The sequence below is a fragment of the Hyperolius riggenbachi genome, chromosome 2 (genome assembly GCF_040937935.1).
Source record: "Hyperolius riggenbachi isolate aHypRig1 chromosome 2, aHypRig1.pri, whole genome shotgun sequence".
Taxonomy (NCBI): domain Eukaryota; kingdom Metazoa; phylum Chordata; class Amphibia; order Anura; family Hyperoliidae; genus Hyperolius; species Hyperolius riggenbachi.
In genome coordinates, this window is record NC_090647.1 from 241,713,925 (window position 1) to 241,739,694 (window position 25,770).

General features: G+C 45.3%; 1 protein-coding gene across 2 annotated transcripts in view; it reads right to left on the bottom strand.

Moving 5' to 3' along the window:
* SENP7 (SUMO specific peptidase 7) overlaps positions 1–25,770 on the bottom strand; it is a 90,805-nt gene that overhangs the window by 53,457 nt on the left and 11,578 nt on the right. Inside the window, exons 2-5 of one of the 2 annotated variants that reach the window (XM_068268436.1) lie at positions 25,327–25,415; positions 23,065–23,169; positions 14,607–14,701; positions 548–736 (exon numbers count right to left, since the gene is read on the bottom strand). In XM_068268436.1, the coding sequence (XP_068124537.1) occupies positions 548–736; positions 14,607–14,701; positions 23,065–23,169; positions 25,327–25,392 (455 nt within the window). In that variant the 5' untranslated portion in view covers positions 25,393–25,415. The remainder of the gene's footprint in view (positions 1–547; positions 737–14,606; positions 14,702–23,064; positions 23,170–25,326; positions 25,416–25,770) is intronic. The other variant, XM_068268437.1, reaches the window with a different exon arrangement.

A 25,770-nucleotide genomic window follows, 5' to 3' on the forward strand; every position in this document is an offset into this window, starting at 1 on the left:
CCTGGGTATGCTTTACTGCCTGGTGCACAAAAACGTTCTTTGGGTGCGCATGACTGAATGGCTGCTGCTGGGAGTTCTCCTCCGACCATGACTGGAGGAAATCAATACCTAGATTCAATGTAATGTTTTTTTTTAACATCATTTTATGTATGTTCTGGCCCCCAGCCGTCTGAAGTATGTCGACCCCGGCCCTTGACCGAAAAGGTTTGGGGACCTCTGGTTTAGGTCGTGACTGGAGAGAAACTGTCACTTGCATACCAGAATGTTTAATTCTTTCAGGGAGAAAAAGAACACAGCCTAGTTACTTGTATAGCCGGCAACGCACGCACGCACGCACGCACGCACGCACGCACGCACGCACGCACGCACGCACGCACGCACGCACGCACACACACACACACACACACACACACACACACACACACACACACACACACACACACACACACACACACACACACACACACACACACACACACACACACACACACACACACACACCATTCAGATTTGGTATCTCCATCTACCTGGGATGAAAATACTGTACCTGTATAGATACAAACTCTCAGGAGAGCCTTGTAAAACCTGTTCAGGAGGGTGTTTATAAGAAGGTGGCGAAACAGGATCTACTTGAATCATTCCAATATTACAAGAATTTGAACCAGTTTTATTATTTTGTGCAGCCAGATTTCCTGGAATGCTTCTTACGATATCCGTCAAGATAATTTGGGGTTGCCTGTTTTTTTTTGTAAATATAACAAATATATGAACAAGTGTACATATATAGTATTATTTGCTACCCACATATAAAAAAATTAAACTGGGATTGACTAGACAAGGCAATGTGAGAAGTAACAGGGAGGTGTTGTGTGTAATGTGACTGCGCAGTATGCCTGTAATGAGTTATAACACCATGTGTAGATAGTAAACACATAACATCCCTATTGCTGCTCACAATTGTTCTGTGAATTATGTTAAATAGACAATGTGTAAATGTGCTCCAAACCAATGTTCCCCATTTTGGGTAATCGTAATTACCTTTCTTTTTGCCAAATATGCGGAGGTGGCTGACCACAGATAATGGAAAAAGGAGGAGTGAGTACCCAGTGAATTAATGGATGGGGAAGTGGAAGGGGGACACAGGGTTTTTGTAGAGGAGCAGATATTCACCCAAGACACAGTATGGAGTAATTCTTGCTCATGAGAAGCTATATTCTATGAAAAAAAAACAAAACAAAAAAAACTTGTGTTTGCCCCTGCAATTGCACTTAAAGGACACCTGAAGCAAGAGGGGTATGGAGACTGCCATATCCATTTCATTTTAAGCAATGCCAGTTGCCTGGCTGTTCTGCTGATCCTCTGCCTCTAATTCTTTTAGCCATAGACCCTGAAAAAGCATGCAGCAGATCGGGTATTTTACATTATTGTCAGACCTGACAAGATTAGCCGCGTGCTTATTTCTGGTGTTATTCAGACACTACTGCAGCCAAATAGATCAGCAGGGCTGCCAGGCAAAGGGAATTGTTTAAAAGGAAATAAATATGGCAGCCTCCATATACCGCTCACTACAGTTGTCCTTTCATTCTGCAAAGATTTCTCACTAAAATACATGTGTTAATATGTTATCAAGATGTTAAAGCTTTGCAAACATTAATGGTTGTGCATGTGTCATTAACCTCTTGCCGACCGCCCACTACCTATGGGCGGCGGCAAGGTGGCTCCCCCAGGGCCGCGTAACGCCGAATGGCACCTGGGGGGACTAATTAGCCGGGGATCGCGCGCAGGGATGCGCGCGCATCCGCCGGCATTAGGCTCTGCCCACCCGCGACGTCAAGCTGCTAATTGGCTGGCGGGTTGTACATACCCCGATCTCTCTGTTACTAAATGTATAATGCACTTTGTTGAGCTAACAAAGTGTATTATACTTGCTGCCTTCTCCCCTGATGGGGAGCATCTCCTGGACCTAGCTCCAGTACTACCATAGACCCTGGTGACGTGGCGAGCACCAGCATGGTAGTAGAAACTGGTGACAAAAAATAAAACCTATGAACTCACCATACTCCTAACAGAATACATTAAGTGTCTTCTTTCTAGAATGGGGTCAGTTGTGGGGTTCCTATACTGCCCTGGCATTTTAGGGGCCCTAAGCCGTGAGGAGTAGTCTGGAAACCAAATGCCTCAAAATGACCTGTGAAATCCTAAAAGTACTCATAGGACTTTGGGCCCCTTAGCGCACCTAGGCTGCAAAAAAGCACTCGGGCTCCTGAAGACTTCCGAAGCCTCGGGCAGAGGCACAGAGAGCAGTCCATCGGTTGGATACTGCTAAACAGGGAAGCAAGTGCAGGAACAATGGGACGAGGAGAGGAATGTGAAGTCTCTATAGGACCCAGAGCCTTCCCGCTCCGTAGGTATAATATATATACAGGATCTTCTCAAAAAATTAGCATATTTTGATAAAGTTCATTATTTTCTGTAATGTACTGATAAACAGACTTTCATATATTTTAGATTCAATTACACACAACTGAAGTAGTTCAAGCCTTTTATTGTTTTAATATTGATGATTTTGGCATACAGCTTATGAAAACCCAAATTTCCTATCTCAAAAAATTAGCATATTTCATCCGACCAATAAAAGAAAAGTGTTTTTAAAACCAAAAAAGTCAACCTTCAAATAAATATGTTCAGTTATGCACTCAATACTTGGTCGGGAATCCTTTTGCAGAAATGACTGCTTCAATGCGGCGTGGCATGGAGGCAATCAGCCTGTGGCACTGCTCAGGCGTTATGGAGGCCCAGGATGCTTCGATAGCGGCCTTAAGCTCATCCAGAGTGTTGGGTCTTGCGTCTCTCAAATCTCTCTTCACAATATCCCACAGATTCTCTATGGGGTTCAGGTCAGGAGAGTTGGCAGGCCAATTGAGCACAGTCATACCATGGTCAGTAAACCATTTACCAGTGGTTTTGGCACTGTGAGCAGGTGCCAGGTCGTGCTGAAAAATGAAATCTTTATCTCCATAAAGCTTTTCAGCAGATGGAAGCGTTTAGTGCTCCAAAATCTCCTGATAGCTAGCTGCATTGACCCTGCCCTTGATAAAACACAGTGGACAAACACCAGCAGCTGACATGGCACCTCAGACCATCACTGACTGTGGGTACTTCACTGGACTTCAGGCATTTTGCCATTTCCCTCTCCCCAGTCTTCCTCCAGACTCTGGCACCTTGATTTCCGAATGACATGTAAAAGTTGCTTTCATCTGAAAAAAGTACTTTGGACCACTGAGCAACAGTCCAGTGCTGCTTCTCTGTAGCCCAGGTCAGGCGCTTCTGCCGCTGTTTCTGGTTCAAAAGTGGGTTCATGCTTCCATATGCTGAAAAGCTTTATGGAGATGAAGATTTCATTTTTCAGCACGACCTGGCACCTGCTCACAGTGCCAAAACCACTGGTAAATGGTTTACTGACCATGGTATTACTGTGCTCAATTGGCCTGCCAACTTTCCTGACCTGAACTCCATAGAAAATCTGTGGGATATTGTGAAGAGAAAGTTGAGAGATGCAAGACCCAACACTCTGAATGAGCTTAAGGCCGCTATCGAAGCATCCTGGGCCTCCATAACACCTGAGCAGTGCCACAGGCTGATTGCCTCCATGCCACGCCGCATTGAAGCAGTCATTTCTGCAAAAGGATTCCCGACCAAGTATTGAGTGCATAACGGAACATAATTATTTGAAGGTTGACTTTTTTTGTTTTAAAAACACTTTTCTTGTATTGGTCGGATGAAATATGCTAATTTTTTGAGATAGGAATTTTGGGTTTTCATGAGCTGTATGCCAAAATCATCAATATTAAAACAATAAAAGGCTTGAACTACTTCAGTTGTGTGTAATGAAGCTAAAATATGTGAAAGTCTAATGTTTATCAGTACATTACAGAAAATAATGAACTTTATCACAATATGCTAATTTTTTGAGAAGATCCTGTATATATATATATATATATATATATATATATATATATATATATATATATATATATATATATATATATATATATATATATATATATATATATATATATATATATATATATATATATATATATATATATATATTTTAATTCTGGCTTCAGACTTTAACCACTTTATCCACAAGTCAGTAGATATACATCCTCCGTGACTTCATCTAAGCCACAAGTCAGTAGATCTACTGACTTGCACAGAAGCAGTGCTGTGCAGTATTCGGCTTGCTCTGATGCAGAACTAATTAGTGAATGGGAATATATGTTTCCTGAGCTAATGAGATTGATTTTTACTATTAAAAATACTTTTAATTTTCTCATTTCATAGTGAAAAATACACTCTGTAGCATGATTTCAATATCTTCACCATAAATTGTGACCGGAACATAATCTAAGTTTTGTGATAAGCAGTAAGAATAGCCAAACAAAATTTGTGTTTATCTACAGTAGCACTTTTTATTTTTAAACTGGAATTGGTAAAACTGAGAAATAAATGGTTTTTCTATTTTTTTCTTTGTTTTCCCATTAAAATTCATAGAAAACAAAATTGTTCGAGGGAAAAAAAGGGCATACAATGAAAGCCTAGTTTGTCTTGAGAAAAAAAAAAACAATATACATTTCATTTCTGTGTCCTAAGTAGGGATAAAGTTATTTCTAATTAGATAAGGACATACACGTGAGTGCAATCACCAGCAGCGTTTGTGCAGGCGCAGTAGATTCCGACCTGGCAAGGTTGGCATATGGAACGTAGGGGATCCTGGGTTACCGGAGCTGTGGTGAGGGACATATCGGCTGCTTGGAGCTATTGGAAGCTCAGGGGTAAAGTAGATTTCATTTTTTGGGGGAGCTCGGATATATCAGAATCATCTTTATTATCGCCAAGCACACCAAGTGGTGTGCCCGGAATTGCTTGTGGTACACATGGTATATAATGACACATGGCAGACATAACAAAGGCAAGCAGGGCATACATACATACAAATACATTTAGAGCATCTCAGTCTTAAATAGAGTCCTCAGGGGGGGGGGGGGGGGGGGGTGAGGGGGGTAGGGGGGAGTGATTGCTGCTGTGATAGTCCGCGTGTCAGAGATTGCAGCTGAGAGGAGGGGATGCCTGGGGCTGGAGTGTCCCTGGGATGTAGGCCAGGGGGGTGGGGGGGGGGAGTTTTGAGTTCAGTGAGTTCAACAGGAGGACTGCTTGTGGGAAGAAGGTGTTCATGCGCCTAGTGGTCTTGGCGGGGATGGAGCTGAGACGGCGTCCCAGTGGAAGGGTCTCAAAGTATCGTCTGCCCGGGTGGGAGGGGTCAAGTAAGATCTTGGAGGCCCTTGTCTTCATTCTCGTGGAGTAGAGGAGATCTAGCGAGGGTAGGCGGGCGCCAATGATCTTTTCTGCTCTTTTTATCACTCTGTGGAGTTTGTATTTGTCTTTGGCGGTTGCTCCTGCGTACCAGACGATGATGGAGCAGCAGAGGATGGATTCGATGGTCGCAGAGTAAAAGCTGGTGAGCAGATCCCGTGACATTCCGAATGTTTTCAGTTGGCGTAAGAAAAGCCGCTGCTGAGCTTTCTTCTGGGTTCTGGTGGTGTTCTGCCCCCATTTGAGGTCGCTTGTTAGGGTTGAACCTAGGAACCGTACACTTTGGACTCGGGAGACCTCGGACCCGTCGAACACAGGTAGTGGGGCCGGAGGAAGTTTCCGGAAGTCCACGATAAGTTTCACGGTCTTTGCTGTATTGAGAACAAGATTGTTGTCCTTGCACCAGTTACAGATCCTCGCAACTTCGTTCCGGTAAGCGTCTTCCCCGTTTCTGTCAATGAGGCCGATAAGGGTGGTATCATCTGCGAATTTGATAACTCTGACAGAGTCGGAGGCTGAGGTACAATTGTTGGTGTACAGAGAGAACAGGAGAGGGGACAGCACGCAGCCCTGCGGGGCACCGACGTTGGTGGTTCTCTCGCTGGAGATGCGACTGCCAAGCTTGACCCGTTGAGTTCTGTTGGAGAGAAAGTCCTTTACCCACCTGCAGAGGAGGGAATCTGCCCCAAGATGCTCAAGATTGTCGATCAGAATGTCCGGACAGATGGTGTTAAAAGCCGAGCTGAAGTCCAGGAAAAGGACCCTAGCGTAGGCTCCTGGACTGTCGAGGTGTTCTGAGATGTGTGCCAGGCTGACATTGATGGCATCGTCAACTGATCGGTTTTCCCTGTAGGCAAACTGGAGTGGATCGAGGAGGGTGCTGGTGTAGTGCTTCAGGTGGGCCAGCACTAGCCTCTCGAATACTTTCATGGTGATGGGGGTTAGGGCCACGGGTCTGAAGTTGTTGAGTTCCGTGTTCCCTGTTTTTTTGGGGACTGGGATGATTGTGGACCTTTTGAAGCAGGAGGGGACCTTTCCTTCTGATAAGGATCTGTTGTAGAGGGAGGTGAGGATGGGAGCTAGTTGGATTGCGCAGGTTCTGAGGCAGAGTGAGGACACCCCATCCGGGTCCGAGGCTTTCCTGGGGTTGAGTCTGCTGAGGCATCGTAGCACATCCTCCTCCTGTACTGCGGTCAGAGCGGGGATGCCCCTGGGGGGCGCTGGGTGTCTTCCGTCGCGGATGCCGTGAAATCTGGAGCTGACTGGGATGCTGGGGCCACAGGCTGCTTGTGTTGGAGATCGAATCTACAGTAGAACTCGTTGAGTTCCTCCGCCAGTTGTGAGCTGGAGGCTGCTTGATGCAGGGGAGGTTTGAAGTTCGTTGCCGCCTTGAGTCCCTTCCAGACTTCCCGTGAGTTGTTGGACTGTAGGCTGAGGCCTACCTTGTTAAAGTAGGTCCTTTTTGCAGCTTTCAGTTCTCTATTCAGGGTATTCCTGGCTTCCTTGTACTCTTCTGGGGTGCCCGACTTGTGTGCCTCCTCGATCTTCTGGAGACGTCGTAGGTTCCTGTTGAACCAGGGCTTATCATTTGGGAAGACTTTGAAGGTTTTGGTTGGAATGCATGCATCCTCGCAGAAGCGGACGTAGGAGAGGATGTTTTCAGACCATTCCTTCAAGGTGGGTGCCTCCAGTGTCGACCAGTCGGTGCATTCCAGGCATGCCTGCAGCCTCAGTTTTGCATCCTCGGTCCACTTTTTGACAGTTCTAGTAATGGGCTTTGACGTCTCGAGCTGCCTTCTGTAAGTGGGGAACAGGTGGATCACGCAGTGGTCTGAGTTCCCTAGGGGAGCACCTCGAGAGGCCTTGTAGGCATTCCTGAGGGCTGTGTAGCATTTGTCCAGGGTGTTAAGGTTCCTGGTGGGGCAGGTGATGTGCTGCTGGAAGTGGGGCAGCTCCTGTCGCAGGTTTGCGCTGTTGAAGTCCCCTAAGGTGATGATGAGGGCCTCCGGGAAAGCAGTTTCCCACCCCGAGATAGTCGCTCAGTGTTCTCAGGGCATTCCTGGTGTTGGAATCCGGGGGGATGTAAACCCCTATCAGAATGAATGAGGAAAACTCCCTGGGTGAGTACCTGGGCCTACAGTTGATGGCTAGCAGTTCGACATCAGGGGAGCAGAACTTGCTGAGGAGTGAGATGTTGGTGCACCAGTCGGAGTTAACGTAGAAGCATATGCCGCCACCTCTCGTTTTCCCAGAGAGGTCTCGATCCCGGTCTGCACGGAAGAGGAAGTAGCCTGGCATCTGTACAGCGTTGTCCGGGACGTTTCCGTTGAGCCAGGTCTCCGTGAAGCAGAGCACAGGGGTGTTCTTGCTTAGCGAGGGTTTGCGGCCGAGCAGTAGGAGCAGTTCGTCCACCTTGTTTTGGAGTGAGCAGACGTTCGCTAGGAGTATGGCCGGTATGGAAGTGAGTAGTCCTCTTCTCTTCAGCCTCACCCGAGCCCTTCTCCCCTGTGGCGGCGGTTCTTTGGAGGGCCCCTGGTGCTACTGGTTAGGAGCGCAATGTGGGAGTTGACTGTCTCCCGCAGGGTGGCTTCAAAGGGTCGGTCGCCGCCAGCAAGGGGCTCCCATTCCAGGAGTTCAGTGCGGGATAGGAAGCGTACAGTTTTTGCCCCCCGTGAGAGTGGTTTCCACGCGCTCCTGCCTGGGAGGGCAGCCGCTGGAGCAGTGGAGCCTGGGGAGGCAGAGCGGGCAGCAGGCATTGTTTAACATCTTGGTTACATATTAACACACTTATTTTGTGTTCAAAAATGATCAGGGGCAACTTTTCAAGTAGAAACAGCAAACAGTGGCAGTTTCCCTATGAGGTTTCCCAGTGGTTCACTTCAACTATACTAGCTCCAATAAAATGTGTGTTCTACAGATACCATACCGGCTCCAATAAATGTGTGCTATACCAGGGCTGTGGAGTCATTACAAAAATCATCCGACGTTCATTAAACCTCCGACTCTAGGTACGCAAACATTACTCCAACTCCCTACTCTAATAATTACCAGGGCTGTGGAGTTGGTACAAAAATTACCCGATACTTGTTCCAATAATGGTGTGTTGCACAGATACCACACTAGCTCCAATAAATGTGATATACTGTAACAAGCAATTAGTACTTGAACCCGGTCTGTATTTATATTTTTAGTTTATAGGATTTACATTTTAGTTCCTTCCCCTGTGTATGAATGATCACTAGATTTCCTGAAACGTTTGGCAAATTATTTTACAGTGCTGAAGCGTTAACGAAACAAGAAATATGACCGTCTGGTAATGGCAAAAAGCACCAATTTTCACATAGGGGGCCTAGGTTACAGCTCTCTATCAAAAACATCTACTGGTATATTAGCCTAATTTAATGCTGGGTACACACATCGATTTTCTGATGGTTTTTTTAATTGTTTATCGATGTTCATTGAACTGGGGGGGGGGGGGCGGGAGAGGTTGAAAAAAACAATCGGAAAGTTGAAAAATCAATCAAAATTCAGATCGGATATGTTGGAAATAATCGATCTTGTGGGTAAATCTGCCAGAAAATTGTATGGTGTGTACCTAGCATTACACTGGTATCTACAAACGTGACCAAAGTCCCATGGCTAGAGAAGGCAACGGTTGGACAACGGAGGCGTGCTAAAGAGGTAGGAAGGGGTGAGCACGATTTACAATTCAGGCTGCAGTTCGCATTCTGTGAAAAAAAAAAAAAAAAATATCGTTTACCTTATTTGATTGTTGGACAAAATTCTGACATTCAGTCAGAATTTACCTACTTCTAGCCTACATGCAAATACAGAGAAGGTAAATCACAGCATTGCCCACCATGTGAATGGGACAGAAAGTGAACACCTACCTCCCAAACAGAACCGTGAAAAATCCCTTCCCACCATTTCCTTAGGCCCCGTTCACACTGCACGCGTTTCCAGCCGCGTTTTGGAAACGCGTGCAGGTGGCCGACACGCACGACATCAGACATTGCATAGAGTGCAATGTCTGATGTTCACACTGCATGCGTTCCGGACCTGTGCGGTCCGGGAACGCATGCTGCACGCATTTTTTGCCAAAACGCATGGCTGTCCCATTCACTTTTCAGTGATGGGATCAGCCACGCAACGCATACAAACGCGGATGGCGTGCGTTCGTACGCGTTGCGTTCCACGTGCGTGCCCGTCCGCGTTTGTAATGTGAACAGGGCCTAAAGGTGTTTTAGTGGTAACGCCGAACTCCAGATAGAAAAAAGTAGTAATTTGTTCAATATGCTGATGCCTTTAGGTTATTAAATGGTTCAGTGCCAGGATTCTACTCTAGCTAGCCAATACCACCATGATAGCACTGACATAAGAATATAACGTTAAATGTCCTTTATAAAGCTGGATACCAGCTGGTCACACAACTACCGTATTTCACGCCGTATAAGACGCTCCGGAATATAAGACGCACCTAGGTTTAGAGGGCAAAAACCAAGGGAAAAAAAATATACATACTAAACCTGATGCGTCCATGTTCCAGGAGCGTCTTGTACATGTTCTAGCCCAAATGGTGTCCTCGTGTATCCCCATGTGTCACCCATGTTTGCCCCATATGTCCAATATGTCTCCCCATGTGCCTAGTGTGCCTCCCCATGTCCCCAGTGTGCCTCCCATACATTCCCCCTATCTCCTTCATGTGTCCCCTTCTCCCCGGCATGTTTTCTCTCCCACCCCTTGCATCTCCTGGTCCCCGTGCTGCAGTACATAGCCGCAAGTTGCAACTTACCTAATCAATGCTCCCGCGGCGATGTCCGACCTCTGCGCCCCCCCCCCCCCCCGCTAGCCTCCTCTCCCTCCCCCTTGTCTTTCCTGGCTCCCCCTGTGCAGTATTGTATGGCGCAGCTTACCTTCCAAGCGCCCGCGGTGGATGCAGACATCGTTCTCCACGCTACTTCTTGCTCTTGTGTCCGGCTTGTACTGATGACGTCAGTACAAGCCGGACACAAGAGCGAGGAGTAGCGTTGGAGACCGATGTCTGCATTCACCGCGGGCGCTTGGAAGGTAAGCTGCCGCCATACATTATTGCACAGGGGGGGCCAGGAAAGACGAGGGGGGGGGAGAGGAGGCTAGCGGGGGGGGGGCGCAGAGGTCGGACATCGCCGCGGGAGCATTGATTAGGCAAGTTGCGGCTATGTACTGCAGCACGAGGACCAGGAGACGCAAGGGGAAGTGGACACAAAGGCAGGGACTTTTTCTCCCGTTTTGGGGGAGAAAAAGTGCGTCTTATACGGCGGAAAATACGGTACTTCAGGACTAGACCTCCACACAATCTACGGACAGGTCTGAGGCGTATGAGAGGAATTCCTACTACGGCCTATGATGGCGCCGGCTGCGCCCAAGTCTCCTGCGCAGAAGATGCAAATGCTTACAATTTTAATATGCCACTTATCCTCTCCCACTCCCCCCAGACACCTGCCCCCCAGTGGAATCAGCCAATGTTAGGCTTTCTGCATTCTGGGTCTCAGAAGCTGAAACATTGCTTTAAGATGCCCACTAATGATAAAATCTTGATTGTACAGGTAAACCGAGGGAATATAGTTTGTATGAATACTTTAGGCAGTTCCTCATATTGCACAGAAAGAGTAATGTTGTACAACCAAGATTTTATAATTTGTTTGCACCTTAGCCCGGTTTCAGACTGCAATCCAGCAATAGCGATGCAGTGCGTCAAGCACGACACACAGCCAAAAACAGGTCTTCAGGGAACAACGCTGAGATACACAAGTGACATGAATGGCGTATGTATGTATGCATGTTTAGTGTTCACTCTCATATGTCTTTGCTTCTGGCTACTGGAGTTCAGTACCTGGGTATTATCTGAGTTCAATTCGAGATGTCCTGGATGCTATTTGGGTTCAGTGAAGTATGTTGATGCATTCCTGAATCCTGCTACAGCCAGTTTGAGCGTGAGATATTGTTGCATGAGATACGCAGGCGTAGTAAGCAAGCCATTGTTTTCCCATTCAGTGAGCATGAGGTGTCCACACTCGGCTGTGTTTGTATTGCGCAGAAGCGGATATCAAATGTATACGGTGATCACGCGCCTAAAACAGCGACTGTATATGCGCTTGCATGTGTTATGGTTTAGGGAGTATAATTGGGTTGGGAAAACGCCTGAACTCCGGGATTTTGCTGAGACCAACAGACGTGATGGATTGTGTTGCTAGGTGTTTGCTACAACACTTGGTAAAGAAATGTTGACGCATGCTTACTAATAGTTACTTACCCTTAAACTATGATTCTGCAAGCCTAGATGATTATTATAAACAGGATTGTAGCTCAATAAATATTATTGAACCTTTCCTCATGTTTTGCTGCAATTCATTTTACCCACTATGGTGGTGAGCGAAGTTAGTGGGTTAAAAACCCTTCCCGTGAGGCAAAACAAATTCACAATAGCCTTAATTTTTTTTTAATCCACGTGTCGCCATAGACTAACATGAATTCCGGGCTGACGCTGATCGCCACAACTAGACGTAGAAGCCACACGGTAACATAGTTGTTGACCTGTGTCGGGCATGTGACGAAAATGCGGGTGACGCTGTATCGTTGCAATATGAAAGTCTCCATATACCGCACCTTCCCGGTGTGAAAAAGGCATTGAAGATGCTGCAATAAGCACTGAGAATTTGAAGAGCATTATGTGCAAGCTCTGAATATGGCAATCATAACTGCCATTTTCTATAAAAAAAATAATAAAAAAAACAACTTAAATTCAGGACAACCTGCCAAACCCACACAAAGGTGGAGAGATGTGAACACTGGCCCAATAAAATGATTAACCTGCTTTATAAAATACCTTCTAATACACTGAATGACCCCATTGTCTGTCACCACTCTTGTCCACCAAGGCTGGCAGCTAGTTTGTTTACACACTCCTTTGTTGTTATTTACAAGCACCACTGGTTCCATTTTCAGAGCATATTTATTTTCTTGTTCTGCTATAGTCTCATGATCATTACAAATGCAATTGATTCTTACATATTTACACTTCAAGCACTTTTATTACACCTTTCCTGTGCACACTTCCCACCTAGGCTGCCTGAATGTATCACTCAAGATAATTTTGGTTGCCTAGAACAAAATACATACAGATGCCCCCAGTTGTCCAGACAAGACACAGAACATTAATATCGCACTTTTCTTGTGATGGACTCACAGTGCCAGGGCTGCAGCCACTAGGGTGTGCTCAGTAGGCAGTGTTAGGGAGTCTTGCCAAGAACTCCTTACTGAATAGGTAGGTGCTGGCTTACTGAACAGGAAGAGCCGAGTTCGAACCCAGGTCTTCTGTGTGGCAGAGCCTTAACCATTACACTGTCCAGCACACTATGTCTACCCGGAACCAACTGGAGATCCAAGATACAGGAAAATCATACCTGAACATTGCTGAAGGTGCTAGCAGCTCGCACACACTTGTCTTGTTCCTGCCTTCTCTAGATCAAAAAACATTGCTTAGCCAGGAGCCAAACACTGCGTTTGTACTTTGTTGAATCAAAAACTGACCCCAAATTGATCTGTAAAGTTTGGTCTAGGTGACAAAGCTTTATAGTGCATGCGGGCCTTAAAGTGAACTAAAATCGACTCAACAGCACTGAAAAGGCCTGGTGTTTCTTTAACAGTTTCACAGCATCAAAACTTGGTTTCTCTTATACAAGCCTCATTTTTAGCTGCACAGAAGAAAACTGCCCGGGCTTTTTTCCCTGATGCTGTGCAAAGCATGATGGGATTTCTGATGTTGTTCTCGTTCTGCTGTTTTGGTGCAATTTTTTTTTTTTTTTTTTTTTTTTTACACATTTTGAATTTGACATTTGAAGCCTAGCGTGTGCAGCTAGGAGGGATAATCAGGACACAGGACAGTTGGAACTGTGTCTTCTGCTCTCTGTCACCTCCTTTCAACCAAAAAGATGGCTGCCCCATGACAAAGATGGCAGCCCCCATGAATCACAAACATTTGCCTGTTTTTTTAAAACAGGGTGGATAAGAGATTATATTACCTATCTATTCTAATTAACATAACTAATTTAACTTGATGACAGTATGTTTGTTTAGGCTGAAGTTCCCCTTTAAGTGATTTCTTGATTGAAACAGGTGTGGCAGTAATGAGGCGTGGGGGTGACTACAGAAATTGAACTCAGGTGTGATAAACCACAGTTAAGTTATTTTTTAACAAGGGGGGCAATCACTTTTTCACACAGGGACATGTAGGTTTGGAGTTTTTTTTCCTCACTAAATAATAAAAACCATCATTTAAAACTGCATTTTGTGTTCAATTATGTTATCATTGACTAATAGTGAACGGTTTTTGATGAGCAGAAACATTTAAGTGTGACAAACATGCAAAAGAATAAGAATTCAGGAAGGGGGCAAATAGTTTTTCACATCACTGTAATGCTGACGACATTCTCCCTGACTCTTGTTTTCCCCCCTTCCTTCTCTTGCTCATTGTGTACTCATTAGCTGCCCTCCTCCTAGAGTCTTCAGACACTCCCAATGAAGTCTATACTAGGAACTGCACCGTCTTATCCTTCAATCGCTGAGTCACCTCAGCCTTGCATGTAAACACAAGTGATAAGAGGGTGTTTCTGATAAGCAGCTAGCCAGGGAAATAAATGGAAGAGGAGGAATATATTATATATAAAAAGAACTCCCAGCATTCAACTGTTTGACACTAGGGCCAGTGCTCCTAAAGTATGTGATAACTCCAAACCATAACAGCAGAAAAAGTTTTGCAAGTTTTGAATGCAGGATTAGCAGCTTTATCACTTAATACACTCAGATAAGTTGTTGAAATTAGATTTTTACGGTGAAGATCCCACTTTAATTGATGTTATACAAGTAAGGATCCACCCTGGGGTATTTGTAGCAGCTGTGATTTATTTCCGTTTTTACAATGCATCGCAGAGCTAGTAAGGGGAGTAGCAGAATCTAATCAATAATACAGAGAACTGCCGCTTATGAAAGAAAGTGATAACCTGTATACTGTTTTTCTGACCTGTGATCACAAATTTACTCCTACAGGATTTTAGATTAAGTATATTAGTATTTGAGTTAGTTTAGCTATAACAGAAACAATAAACATGCAAGAACAAAAAGAAGATCCACATTGTCAAGGAATAGGTCGTCACCAAGGTAATAGAAGTGCAAAAGGTAATAAAAACATTTACCTGTCAAATCTATATGCACCAGGTGATGCATAATATGCATGGGAATTCTTATTTCTTGGTGTGTTATAAGTTTCATAGGATGAACTGCATCTCCGCTACAAAATGTATACAGAGGGAAAAAAAAAAAAAAGAGAAATTTTACAATTAAGTTATTGCCCATACACTGAAACAGGATTAAAGAGTCCTTGAAGTAACATGATGATAAATATATGTGTGTACTCTCAATCCTACTAGTCTGTGTTCCTTCTCTAATGCCCCATACTCACGAACAACATTTCTGGCCTGTCGCTAGCACACGGGAGCGTGTGCACGACAGGCCGGCGACAGCTCGTCTCCAGGTCCCTCCGCATACACACGGCGGAGGGACCTGGCAACTGACGCGAAGGAAGCTGTCGCTGAAGTTCCTTCCCCCGCCAGAAGCTCCGGGTATTCCCTGCTGGTTGCTGTCGCTAGTCCGCATACTCGCGCGGACTAGCGACAGTTGCGGCGGCAACTGTCGGCGGGCGATTGACCGCGCCAATCGCCCGGCGACAGCAGCGACGGTTCGGGGTGCGCGCCTGTGCAACGCCTCATACTCACGGGCGACAATTGTAGCCCGTGAGTATGGGCCAAAAAGAGAGAAGGAGAGGGAGAGAGAATTGATTCTTGGTCGAATCTGCCTATACATTGCTAGGTGTATGGCTACCATTAGAAATAGATAGATATAAACCCACTCATGCTAAGTTGTGTACACACTACAATACACACCACAAAAAACAATTATTCTCCCCAGACCCCCCCCCCCCCCCCCCGTGTAATGTGTCCATCTATCCCCCTGATCACCCGTCAATCACCCCCTGTCACTGCTACCCATCAATCAGCCCCTAACCTGCCCCTTGCGGGCAATCTGATCACCTACCCACACCATCAGATCGCCCGCAGATCCAACGTCAGATCACCTCCCAAGTGCATTGTTTACATCTGTTCGCTACCCTAAACACCCACTAATTACCCATCAATCACCACCTGTCACTGTTACCCATCAGATTAGACCCTAATCTGCCCCTTGCGGGCACCCAATCAACCGCCCACACGCTCAGATTGCCCTCAGACCCCCCCCCCCCCCCCTTATCAATTCGCCAGTGCATTATTTACATCTGTTCTTCCCTGTAATGACCCACTGATCACCTGTCAATCACCCCCTGTCACTGCCACCCATCAATCAGCCCCTAACCTGCCCCTTGCGGGCAATCTGATCACCCACCCACACCATCAGATCGTCTGCAGACCCGCCGTCAGATCACCTACCAAGTGCGATGTTTACATCTGTTCTCTCCTCTAAACACCCACTAATTACCCATCAATCACCCCCTGTCACTGCTACCCATCAGATTAGACCCCTATCTGCCCCTATGGCACCTAATCACCCGCCCACACCCTCAGACCCCAGCCCTGATCACCTCGCCAGTGCATTGCTTGCATCTATTCCCCCCACTAGTCACACCTTGAGACACACATCAATCACCTCCTGTCACCCCCTAGCACACCTACCCATCAGATCAGGCCCTAATTTGCCCCGTGTGGGCTCCTGATCACTCGGCCCAACCCTCAGACCCCCTTCCGATCACCTCCCCAGTGCATTGATTGCATCTATTTTCCCCTCTAACCGCCCCCTGAGACACCCATCAATCACCTCCTGTCACCCCCCCCCCCCCCCCCCCACCTAGCACTCCTATCCATCAGATCAGGCCCAATACAACCTGTCATCTAAGAGGCCACCCTGCTTATGACCGGTTCCACAAAATTCGCCCCCTCATAGACCACCTGTCATCAAAATTTGCAGATGCTTATACCCCTGAACAGTCATTTTGAGACATTTGGTTTCCAGACTACTCACGGTTTTGGGCCCGTAAAATGCCAGGGCAGTATAGGAACCCCACAAGTGACCTCTTTTTAAAAAAAAAGACACCCCAAGGTATTCTGTTAGGTGTATGACGAGTTCATAGAAGATTTTATTTTTTGTCAAAAGTTAGCGGAAATTGATTTTTATTGTTTTTTCACTATCTTGTGACAAAAAATAAAATTCTTCTATGAACTCACCATACACCTAACGGAATACCTTGGGATGTCTTCTTTCTATTCACAGGTCATTTTGAGGCATTTGGATTCTAGACTACTCCTCACGGTTTAGGGCCCCTAAAATGCCAGGGCAGTATAGGAACCCCACAAATGACCCCATTTTAGAAAGAAGACACCCAAAGGTATTCCGTTAGGAGTATGGCGAGTTCATAGAAGATTTATTTTTTGTCACAAGTTAGCGGAAAATGACACTTTGTGAAAAAAAAACACAATTAAAATCAATTTCCGCTTACTTGTGACAAAAAAATAAATTCTATGAACTCACCATACTCCTAACGGAATACCTTGGAGTGTCTTCTTTCTAAAATGGGGTTACTTGTGGGGTTCCTATATTTCTAAAATGGGGTTACTTGTGGGGTTCCTATACAGCCCTGGCATTTTAGGGGTCCTAAACCGTGAGGAGTAGTCTTGAAACCAAATGTCGCAAAATGACCTGTGAAATCCTAAAGGTACTCATTGGACTTTGGGCCCCTTAGCGCAGTTAGGGTGCAAAAAAGTGCCACACGTGGTATCGCCGTACTCAGGAGAAGAAGTATAATGTGTTTTGGGGTGTATTTTTACACATACCCATGCTGAGTGGAAGAAATATCTCTGTAAATGGACAATTGTGTGTAAGAAAAAAAAAAAAAAAAAAAAAAAAAAAAAGAAAAAAAAAAGGATCATTTACAGAGATATTTCTCCCACCCAGCATGGGTATGTGTAAAAATACACCCCAAAAACACATTACACTACTTCTACTGAGTACGGCAATATCACGTGTGGCACTTTTTTTGCAGCCTAACTGCGCTAAGGGGCCCAAAGTCCAATGAGCAACTTTAGGCTTTACAGAGGTGCTTACAATTTAGCAACCCTCAAAATGCCAGGGCAGTAAACACACCCCACAAATGACCCCATTTTGGAAAGTAGACACTTCAAGGTATTCAGAGAGGAGCATGATGAGTCCGTGGCAGATTTCCCTTTTTTGTTGCAAGTTAGCAGAAATGGAAACTTTTCTTTTTTTTTTTTTTTGTCACAAAGTGTCATTTTCCGCTAACTTGTGACAAAAAATAAATTCTATGAACTCACCATGCCTCTCAGTGAATACTTTGGGATGTCTTCTTTCCAAAATGGGGTCATTTGGGGGGTATTTATACTATCCTGGAATTTTAGCACCTCATGAAACATGACAGGTGGTCAGAAAAGTCAGAGATGCTTCAAAATGGGAAAATTCACTTTTGGCACCATAGTTTGTAAACGCTATAACTTTTACCCAAACCAATAAATATACACTGAATGGATTTTTTTTTTTTATCAAAGACATGTAGCACAATAAATTTGGACAAAAATGTATACAGAAATGTTACTTTATTTGAAAAATGTCAGCACAGAAAGTAAAAAAAAAAAAAATCATTTTTTTGGGCAAAATTCATGTCTTTTTTGATGAATATGCCGTAATAAAAACTAAAACTCGCAGCAGCAATCAAATAGCACCAAAAGAAAGCTGTATTAGTGACAAAAAAAGGAGGTAAAATTCATTTAGGTGGTAGGTTGTATGACCGAGCAATAAACCGTGAAAGCTGCAGTGGTCTGAATGGAGAAAAAGGCTCTGGTCCTTAAGGGGTAGAAAGACTGTGGTCCTCAAGTGGTTAAGGTTTGTGGCACATAAGACTGAGGCTTGGAACACACTTAGCAGAAACACTGGCATTGGGGAAAACGCAGCATTTTTGCTGCTAATGCAATCCAATGGGCTGCATCAAAAACCGCATATATAAAAACCGCATATGCGTTTTGAAGTGTGTTTTTAATAAATGCTGTTTTTAGTTTTGCATAATTTCAAAAAAGCGTCAAAAACGCACATAATGAAAGTCAATGGTAACGCAATGTGTTGCGTTTTGTATGCATCCTCCTGCTTCCCCCACACCCGTCTGACCACTGTCCCAAAAACCTCGGTGAGGTGGTGAGCTGCGTGTGCATCCACTCCAGATTCTGGGGCCAGTCTGCCTAAGTGCTGGGAGTACCGTCCATGCACCAACAGGGTAAATCGCTGTCTAGTCTCCCTGATGTCAGAAATGCCTCTGTCTGGCTGTCAGATCCACAGGCAGCAGCGTTCTCTATAATGGCACATGAAACTCCGGCTGCTCATGGCTCACACTACACAGATTTGCAGAATTTGCAGCAGAGGTTGAACAATCTAAAGGCTCATACCGACCAGAAGATTTTCGCAATGAAACAACCATTTGCACAATATTATGTAACATAATTTAGAAAGAAAGTTATTAAACGATGTTCAATGATGGCAGATTACCCGTGATAATTATTAATTCTGAACAACCATCATGACAGATCCCATCGTGGATGATTATTTCAATGCCCATCGACCCCCTCGATAATTACCGCAATCATTTAAAGTCATGTTCGCACCCGTCGTTTGTTCCCGTGGTTCCTGAATTGCAGAAGATGGATCGGGGAACAATCATTCCTCAAATCTTTTGTCACTACGTTTTCCCTGATCCGTCTTCCTAAATCTTGTGGTGGGTAGTCAGCTTTACAGCCCAGGGGCTGTAATATTGTTCAACCTCTGCTGCAAATCCCCCAAAGCTCTGTAGTGTAAGCACTGAGCAGCCCATGTTTCATGTGTCATTATAGAGAACGCTGCGGCCTGTGGATCTGACAGCCAAACAGAGATGGTACTCCCAGCACACAGGCAGACCGGACCCGGACTCTGGAGTAGATGCACATGCAGTTCGCAGTCGCCACCTTGGAACAGTGATTTCCCTGGTCAGCATTCCCAGTAGGAGCGGCTAGGGAGTACATGGAGGTGTGATGAAAAAATATTGCCAGCTATAACATTTTGTAACTTGCCATATAGCACATGGGCACTGAATAACTGCGCATGCGCACCTTCTTTCACTCATCCCGGGTGTAACATTTTGGGGGGGGGGGGGGGGGGGGGGAATGAGTGACTTCTATACAGAAAGTATTAACCTGCAGGAAACTGAGAAGCAGAAGGCCGTCTGACAATGCTCTCCTCTACTCAGTCTGCTCTGCCCTTACTCCTCCCTTCCCTCCAACGAGGTCTTGCCTCTCTCCCTCTTCTCACTACTTTTCTGCTCTGCCCCCCTTTCTCCGCCCTTGCTGCAGTCTCAGATATCTCTGCTCCTCCTGTCAAAGTCAGGAGTCTTCTTCATTCAGACCACGTGCTGCCTGATGAGTCATTTGTAAGCAGCAGGAACTCTTGCGAGCACTTGACACACAAGAAGCTCTCCCAATATTCTTTGCGAGCCTGCTGGACAGTTGCCGCCAGGCTACATCACAGGGGGGTGGGGTTTGTTAAAAGATTAATCCCATAAATCGTATTTACATGTTTTTAAATCATATATTGTACACTTTACCATGATTTTTAACAAGGATTCAGTTGGTATGTTTTAATATTGAGAGTTCAGTTCCTCTTTAAAGCGGAATATAACTCTGCATTTCAACTTTGCTCTAAAACATTATTTACAGTATATTATATGCAACCAGCATTTTTTTTACTAGACCAGCATTGGAAGGGTTACACACAGAGCTTTAAAGTTCCTGGAGAGATATGCAGACGCATCCGAAGTTCAGATAGATACATTTTGTTTACTTAAATGTATCTAAGTGTGGAATGTGACTCACTCTCTGACTGTGCAGGAGCTGGAGGACAGCCAAAGAGTGTGTAACATTCCCCACTTGTTACATTCTGTTTAGTTAAATGTATCTAGCTGAACGTCGGATGCCTCTGCATATCTCTCCATGGAACTTTAAAACTGTGTGTAACCCTTCGAATGCTGGTCTAGTAAAAAAAATAAATGCTGGTTGCATATAATATGCTGTAAATAATGTTTTGAAGCAAAGTTGAAATGCTGGGTTATATTCCGCTTTAAGGGAAACCAAGGTGAGAGACATATGGAGGCTGACATTGATTTCCTTTTAAACAAAGCACATTGCTTGGCTGTCCTGCTGATCCTCTATGCAGATCAGATGTTCTGGGAAAATAAAATCTGACAATATTAGCTGCATGCTTTTTTTTCAGATGCATGATTCAGAGACTACTGACCAGAAAGATCAGCAGGACTGCGTGTATTGTTTAAAATTAAATAAATATGGCAGCCCCCATAGGTCTCTCACCTTCCTTGTAAGCAGGGCACACATTCAGTTATTTCATATAATTCATTCAATCACTTTGATTGAATGTGCACCCAACATATTCGATTTTGGACAGATTATTATTTCAGAGTGTTATCAGGGCTTATTGGCGGGAACACCGCCTAGTTATTTGTATGCCTAGAACTATGCATCCACGTGTCCATCTTATGTACGTGTGCTCATCAGAAGCAACAGACGCATTTTCCCATCCATTTGTCACTAATGCAAATGTTTGAAGTGGTTAAAGCAGGCCATATGTGCACCAATTTTGAAATTTGATTTGGAAGTACTTATTGGGCTGGATGATAAAATGACATCGATCATAACAGGAAAGCCAGGAACAATAGTCAATCAATGGGCTATAGGCGTTGCAATCAAACAGTGCTACACTGCAGTTCCATCCAATTTCAAGATATTTCATGCTGAAATCTACTGAAAATCGATGTGCTGTGTATGGTCGGAATCAACCAGGATCAGCTTCTTATCATCAAGGAGTGATGGAACAGTTACCCTGTGGGCTGCTCTGGTACTGCGTTCCTGTGAGTATATGCAGGAGGACAAAAGAGCCATAATACATATGCGTATGTTGGTCTGGCAATCCCACCCAATCAACTGCTGTCGGAGAAATCAATTGACTGCTCAACAGGAAGATTGCCAGCAGATTCCCATGGGTGCCTAATGACAATCATCTCTACTTTACCCGGCATTTACCGTATTTTCCGGACTATAAGACGCACTTTTTCTTCCCCAAAAGTGGGGGGGAAAAGTCAGTGCGTCTTATAGTCCGAAGGTGCCCGCAGTAAGTGCCCCCTCTGTCCTCTTTAGCTGGCGTTTGTCTCTGTCTTCCGTCTGGCCAGTGTCTGTGTCCTTCAGTGTCTCACTGGCCCTTATGTCCCCTCTGTCAATCTGCCATCATGCCCGGTGTCCCCCTGTACCTCACCGGCCCCTCGGTCCCATCAGTCCTCCAAGTAAGTTAATTTCCGCTTCCCGCTAATGAAATGATGTCCCGGGTGTAGAGACCCGGGACCTCTGTGCAGCCATTCAGTGCCTCGCTTGATCGTGCAGCCCCTATACTTCGCCATCCCCCTCTGTCCCATCAGTCCTCCTAATAAGTTACGAGTCCGACGTTCCGGGTGTAGAGACCGGAGATCTCCGTGCAGTCATTCAACTGTTCGCCCGCTGAAGCCTTTAGACGCTGTGCAGCCAATCAGTGAGAGCGCTGCTAGTGAACCGCTGATCGTGATTGGCCCATTGACGGAGCCACTGTCCCGCCTCCGAGACCAGCGGCTCCAGTCAGAATGCCAGGCTGCCGTGAATGACTAGCAGCGCTCCCACTGATTGGCTGCAAAGCGTCTAGAGGCTTCAGCGGGCGAACAGTTGAATGACTGCACGGAGATCTCCGGTCTCTACACCCGGGACGTCGGACTCGTAACTTACTAGGAGGACTGATGGGACAGAGGGGGCTGGCAAAGTATAGGGGCTGCACGATCAAGCGAGGCACTGAATGGCTGCATGGAGGTCCCGGGTCTCTACACCCGGGACATCATTTTATTAGCGGGAAGAGGCAATTGACTTACTAGGAGGACTGGTGGGACCGAAGGGCCGGATCCAGCGAGCGAGGCTGCCCCCGGGCATTGTTTTAGCAGCGGTAAGAAAATAATTTATTAAGAGGACACAGGTGGCTGAAGGGACAGAAGGGGCCGGTGAGGCACAGGGGGACACAGGGCACAGCTTCAAATAGTGATCACACTGAACACACACAAGATCATAGGGGGCAGATGGGACAGAAGGGGTCAGTGAGGCACAGGGGGACATAGGACACAGGGGAGCAGATGGGGATAGACTGATCTCAGAGGTACACATGAGGTCACAGGGGGGACACATTAGGGCGCAGGGGACCAGTAAGACATGGGACACTGACCAGAGGGGAGACGGGGGCAGATGGGACACAGGAGGACACTGGGGATGGGGGCGCAGATAGGACACTGGAGACAGAAAGGGGCAGATGGGACAGAAGGACACCGGTGAGACCCAATAATTGGGGGGAAAACATCTAAAAGACGCTCCTGGACCATAGACGCACCGCGTTTAGTGTATATTTTGTTTCTCTGGTTCTTGCCCTCTAAACCTAGGTGCGTCTTATAGTCCGGAGCATCTTATAGTCCGAAAAATACGGTATGTCATGAATTACCTTTCGGTAGGTGACATTTGAGTGATCATCTGGTAGTCTTGATAATGGAGATGAATTATGAACCTCCTCACACCAATCTTCAGGCTTTTTCTTTGGAATCTTAAACTAAAACATAAAAAACAACTAAAAACTAACACAAAAATACAGTAAAATCAAATAAGGTAAACAAAAGCACACCTTACTCTGTTTAACGCTGCATAAAATTTACTGTTTCAGTACCTTTTCTGCACAATAAGTAGGACTGTAAAGGACTTGCAGAACTTTAAAGGGACACTTAAAGGGACACTTAAGTCAAACAAAAAAAGTTAGTTTTACTCACCTGGGGCTTCCAATAGCCCCCTGCAGCTGTCCGGTGCCCTCGCCGTCTCCCTCCGATCCTCCTTGCCCCGCCGGCAGCCACTTCCTGTTTCGGTGACAGGAGCTGACAGGCTGGAGACGCGAGTGATTCTTCGCGTTCCTGGCCACAATAGCGCCATCTATGCTGCTATAGCATATATCATATACCATATAGCAGTATAGAGGGTGCTAATGTGCCTGGGAACGCTAAGAATCACTCGTGTCCCCAGCCTGTCAGCTCCTGTCACCGAAACAGGAAGTGGCTGCCGGTGGGGCCAGGAGGATTGGAGGGAGATGGCAAAGGCACCGGACAGCTGCAGGGGGCTATTGGAAGCCCTAGGTGAGTAAAACTCATTTTTTTTGTTTGACTTAAGTGTCCCTTTAAGATGTGTAAGGATAGCTGTAATAACAAGTTTACAAATCTAAAAGTATTCAAAATAAAAAATAGCAGCATATTACTAAAGCCCTGTACACATGAATGTGATGTCGCCTGGGAGGGATCGGGACTCCGTGCCTTGGAGCCAAGCCCGTACAGACATGCCTCCAGGGTAGAGTCACGTTCTGTTGCTATGCAGGGGCAACAGAGGGGCATAGAGCAGGTAGTGTGAATGGGGACAACAATGCTATCAGCCAAGGCCATTCACCACCTCGTTTACATGCTAGATTCCTGGCAGAGGTAGCCCCAGTAGGCTACCTCAGCCATGAACCATCTAGCGTGTGTAAGAAACTTAACACAAACCAGTTTGCAATGCCCAAATATAGACACTTACCTCGGGAGGAGGAAGCCTCTGGATCCTGGAGAGGCTTTTCTGTCCTCATCCACCAGTTCGACCCAGTGCTGAGAACCTCAAAGTGCGGCCGCTCTGCACCTGTGCAGAAGCAAGAACCCACTCGGGTTCCGGTGAAAAAAAAAAAAAAAGCTGTGCTATCGCATGCTCATTGGAAAAAGCCAAACCCAAATCGTATCTGTGCTACTTGCAGGCAGACGACTCACGCACCCGCAGTAGCACGGACCCAATAAGGCTTGACTTTTTGCACATGAACCAGTGCGGGTACGTGCTAGTGCACGTGTGAGTTGTCAACAAGCGTTTTTTTTAGGGGTCCCAGCATTGGAGCAGGCCAGTGGAGGAGAACACTCATGACAGAGCATTTCAGGCACTATTGACCTAATGAAGAAGGCCGAGATGTGTGAAACATGTTGCCTATTTTGCATGAATAAATACCTTTTCCATTAATTATTGATTTGTCCATATAAGAAGGTAAGACTTATCACCTATATAGTAGCTTTAGTTGTTTTTAGTTTACATACACCTAATAGAGCATGAATCAATCTGTACCTATTTGAGGACACAGTTCTATTGAAGATGAAAATGTAAGCATCAGGACAGGAGGTAAGAATAATTAAAACCTCAACTCTAGAGGTTTTTTTTTTTTAAATTGTAGTTCTGAGTTTTTCAAAACGTTTTTGGAATCCAATGATGGAAAGTTTTCAAGCCACAAAAGAAAGTTCCCAGATTTGTCCTGTAAGCACCACAGATCATTCATTGGGGCAGTGAGAATAACCTGCACCATCCAGTTGCAGTAAAAGTATTTACTCTATATAAAATTTCTATGCCCTAAGCAGCGAATATTAAAGGGTGACGTTTTGGGGCTCAACATAGCTCCTTTTGTAGCATAAGCAATAGATCCATTTTACTGCAGTTGGATGGTGGCAGTTTTTCACACTGTGCTTTACAAAACATTGTTATGCACAATTCATATAAAACAATGCGATATAAAAATGTACATAAAAAAACTGATTGATTGAGGCCTGTAAAATACTCTAGCAAAAAAAAAAAAAAAAGAAAAGAAAAAAAAAAATTATTTTTGCATAAATGAACAATGGAGTTTACACATCACTCAAGTTATAAATATGTATATACATACTCCTCCAGTAGGTACATTTAATGAGGAAAACGGTGGCGAGGGGTCTTTTCTCTGCCTGTCCATCATGGTAAAGTGCTTTCAATTCAACACTAAAAGAGACCACAAACAAAGAGAAAGACTTCAGTGAGGAAAGGAAAGACTTCCTTTAGATTGTAAGCTCGCAAGAGCAGGACTCTCTTCCCCTATTGTGTCTTGAAAATAACTATACATTTTATTCATCATGTTACTTTTGTCACTGTCATTACCAATTCTGTATTTTGTATCGAGTACGTATTTTGTCACCAATTCTGTATATTAGTGTATACCATTGCCTATATTATTAATATGTACCCCATGATTGTTTCTTACTTTGCACAGCGCCACAAAATATGTTGGCGCTTTATAAATTATCAAAAATAACTTCAGTGTACTCAGCGTTCTCCCCAGAATTTTTTTCCAGCCGGG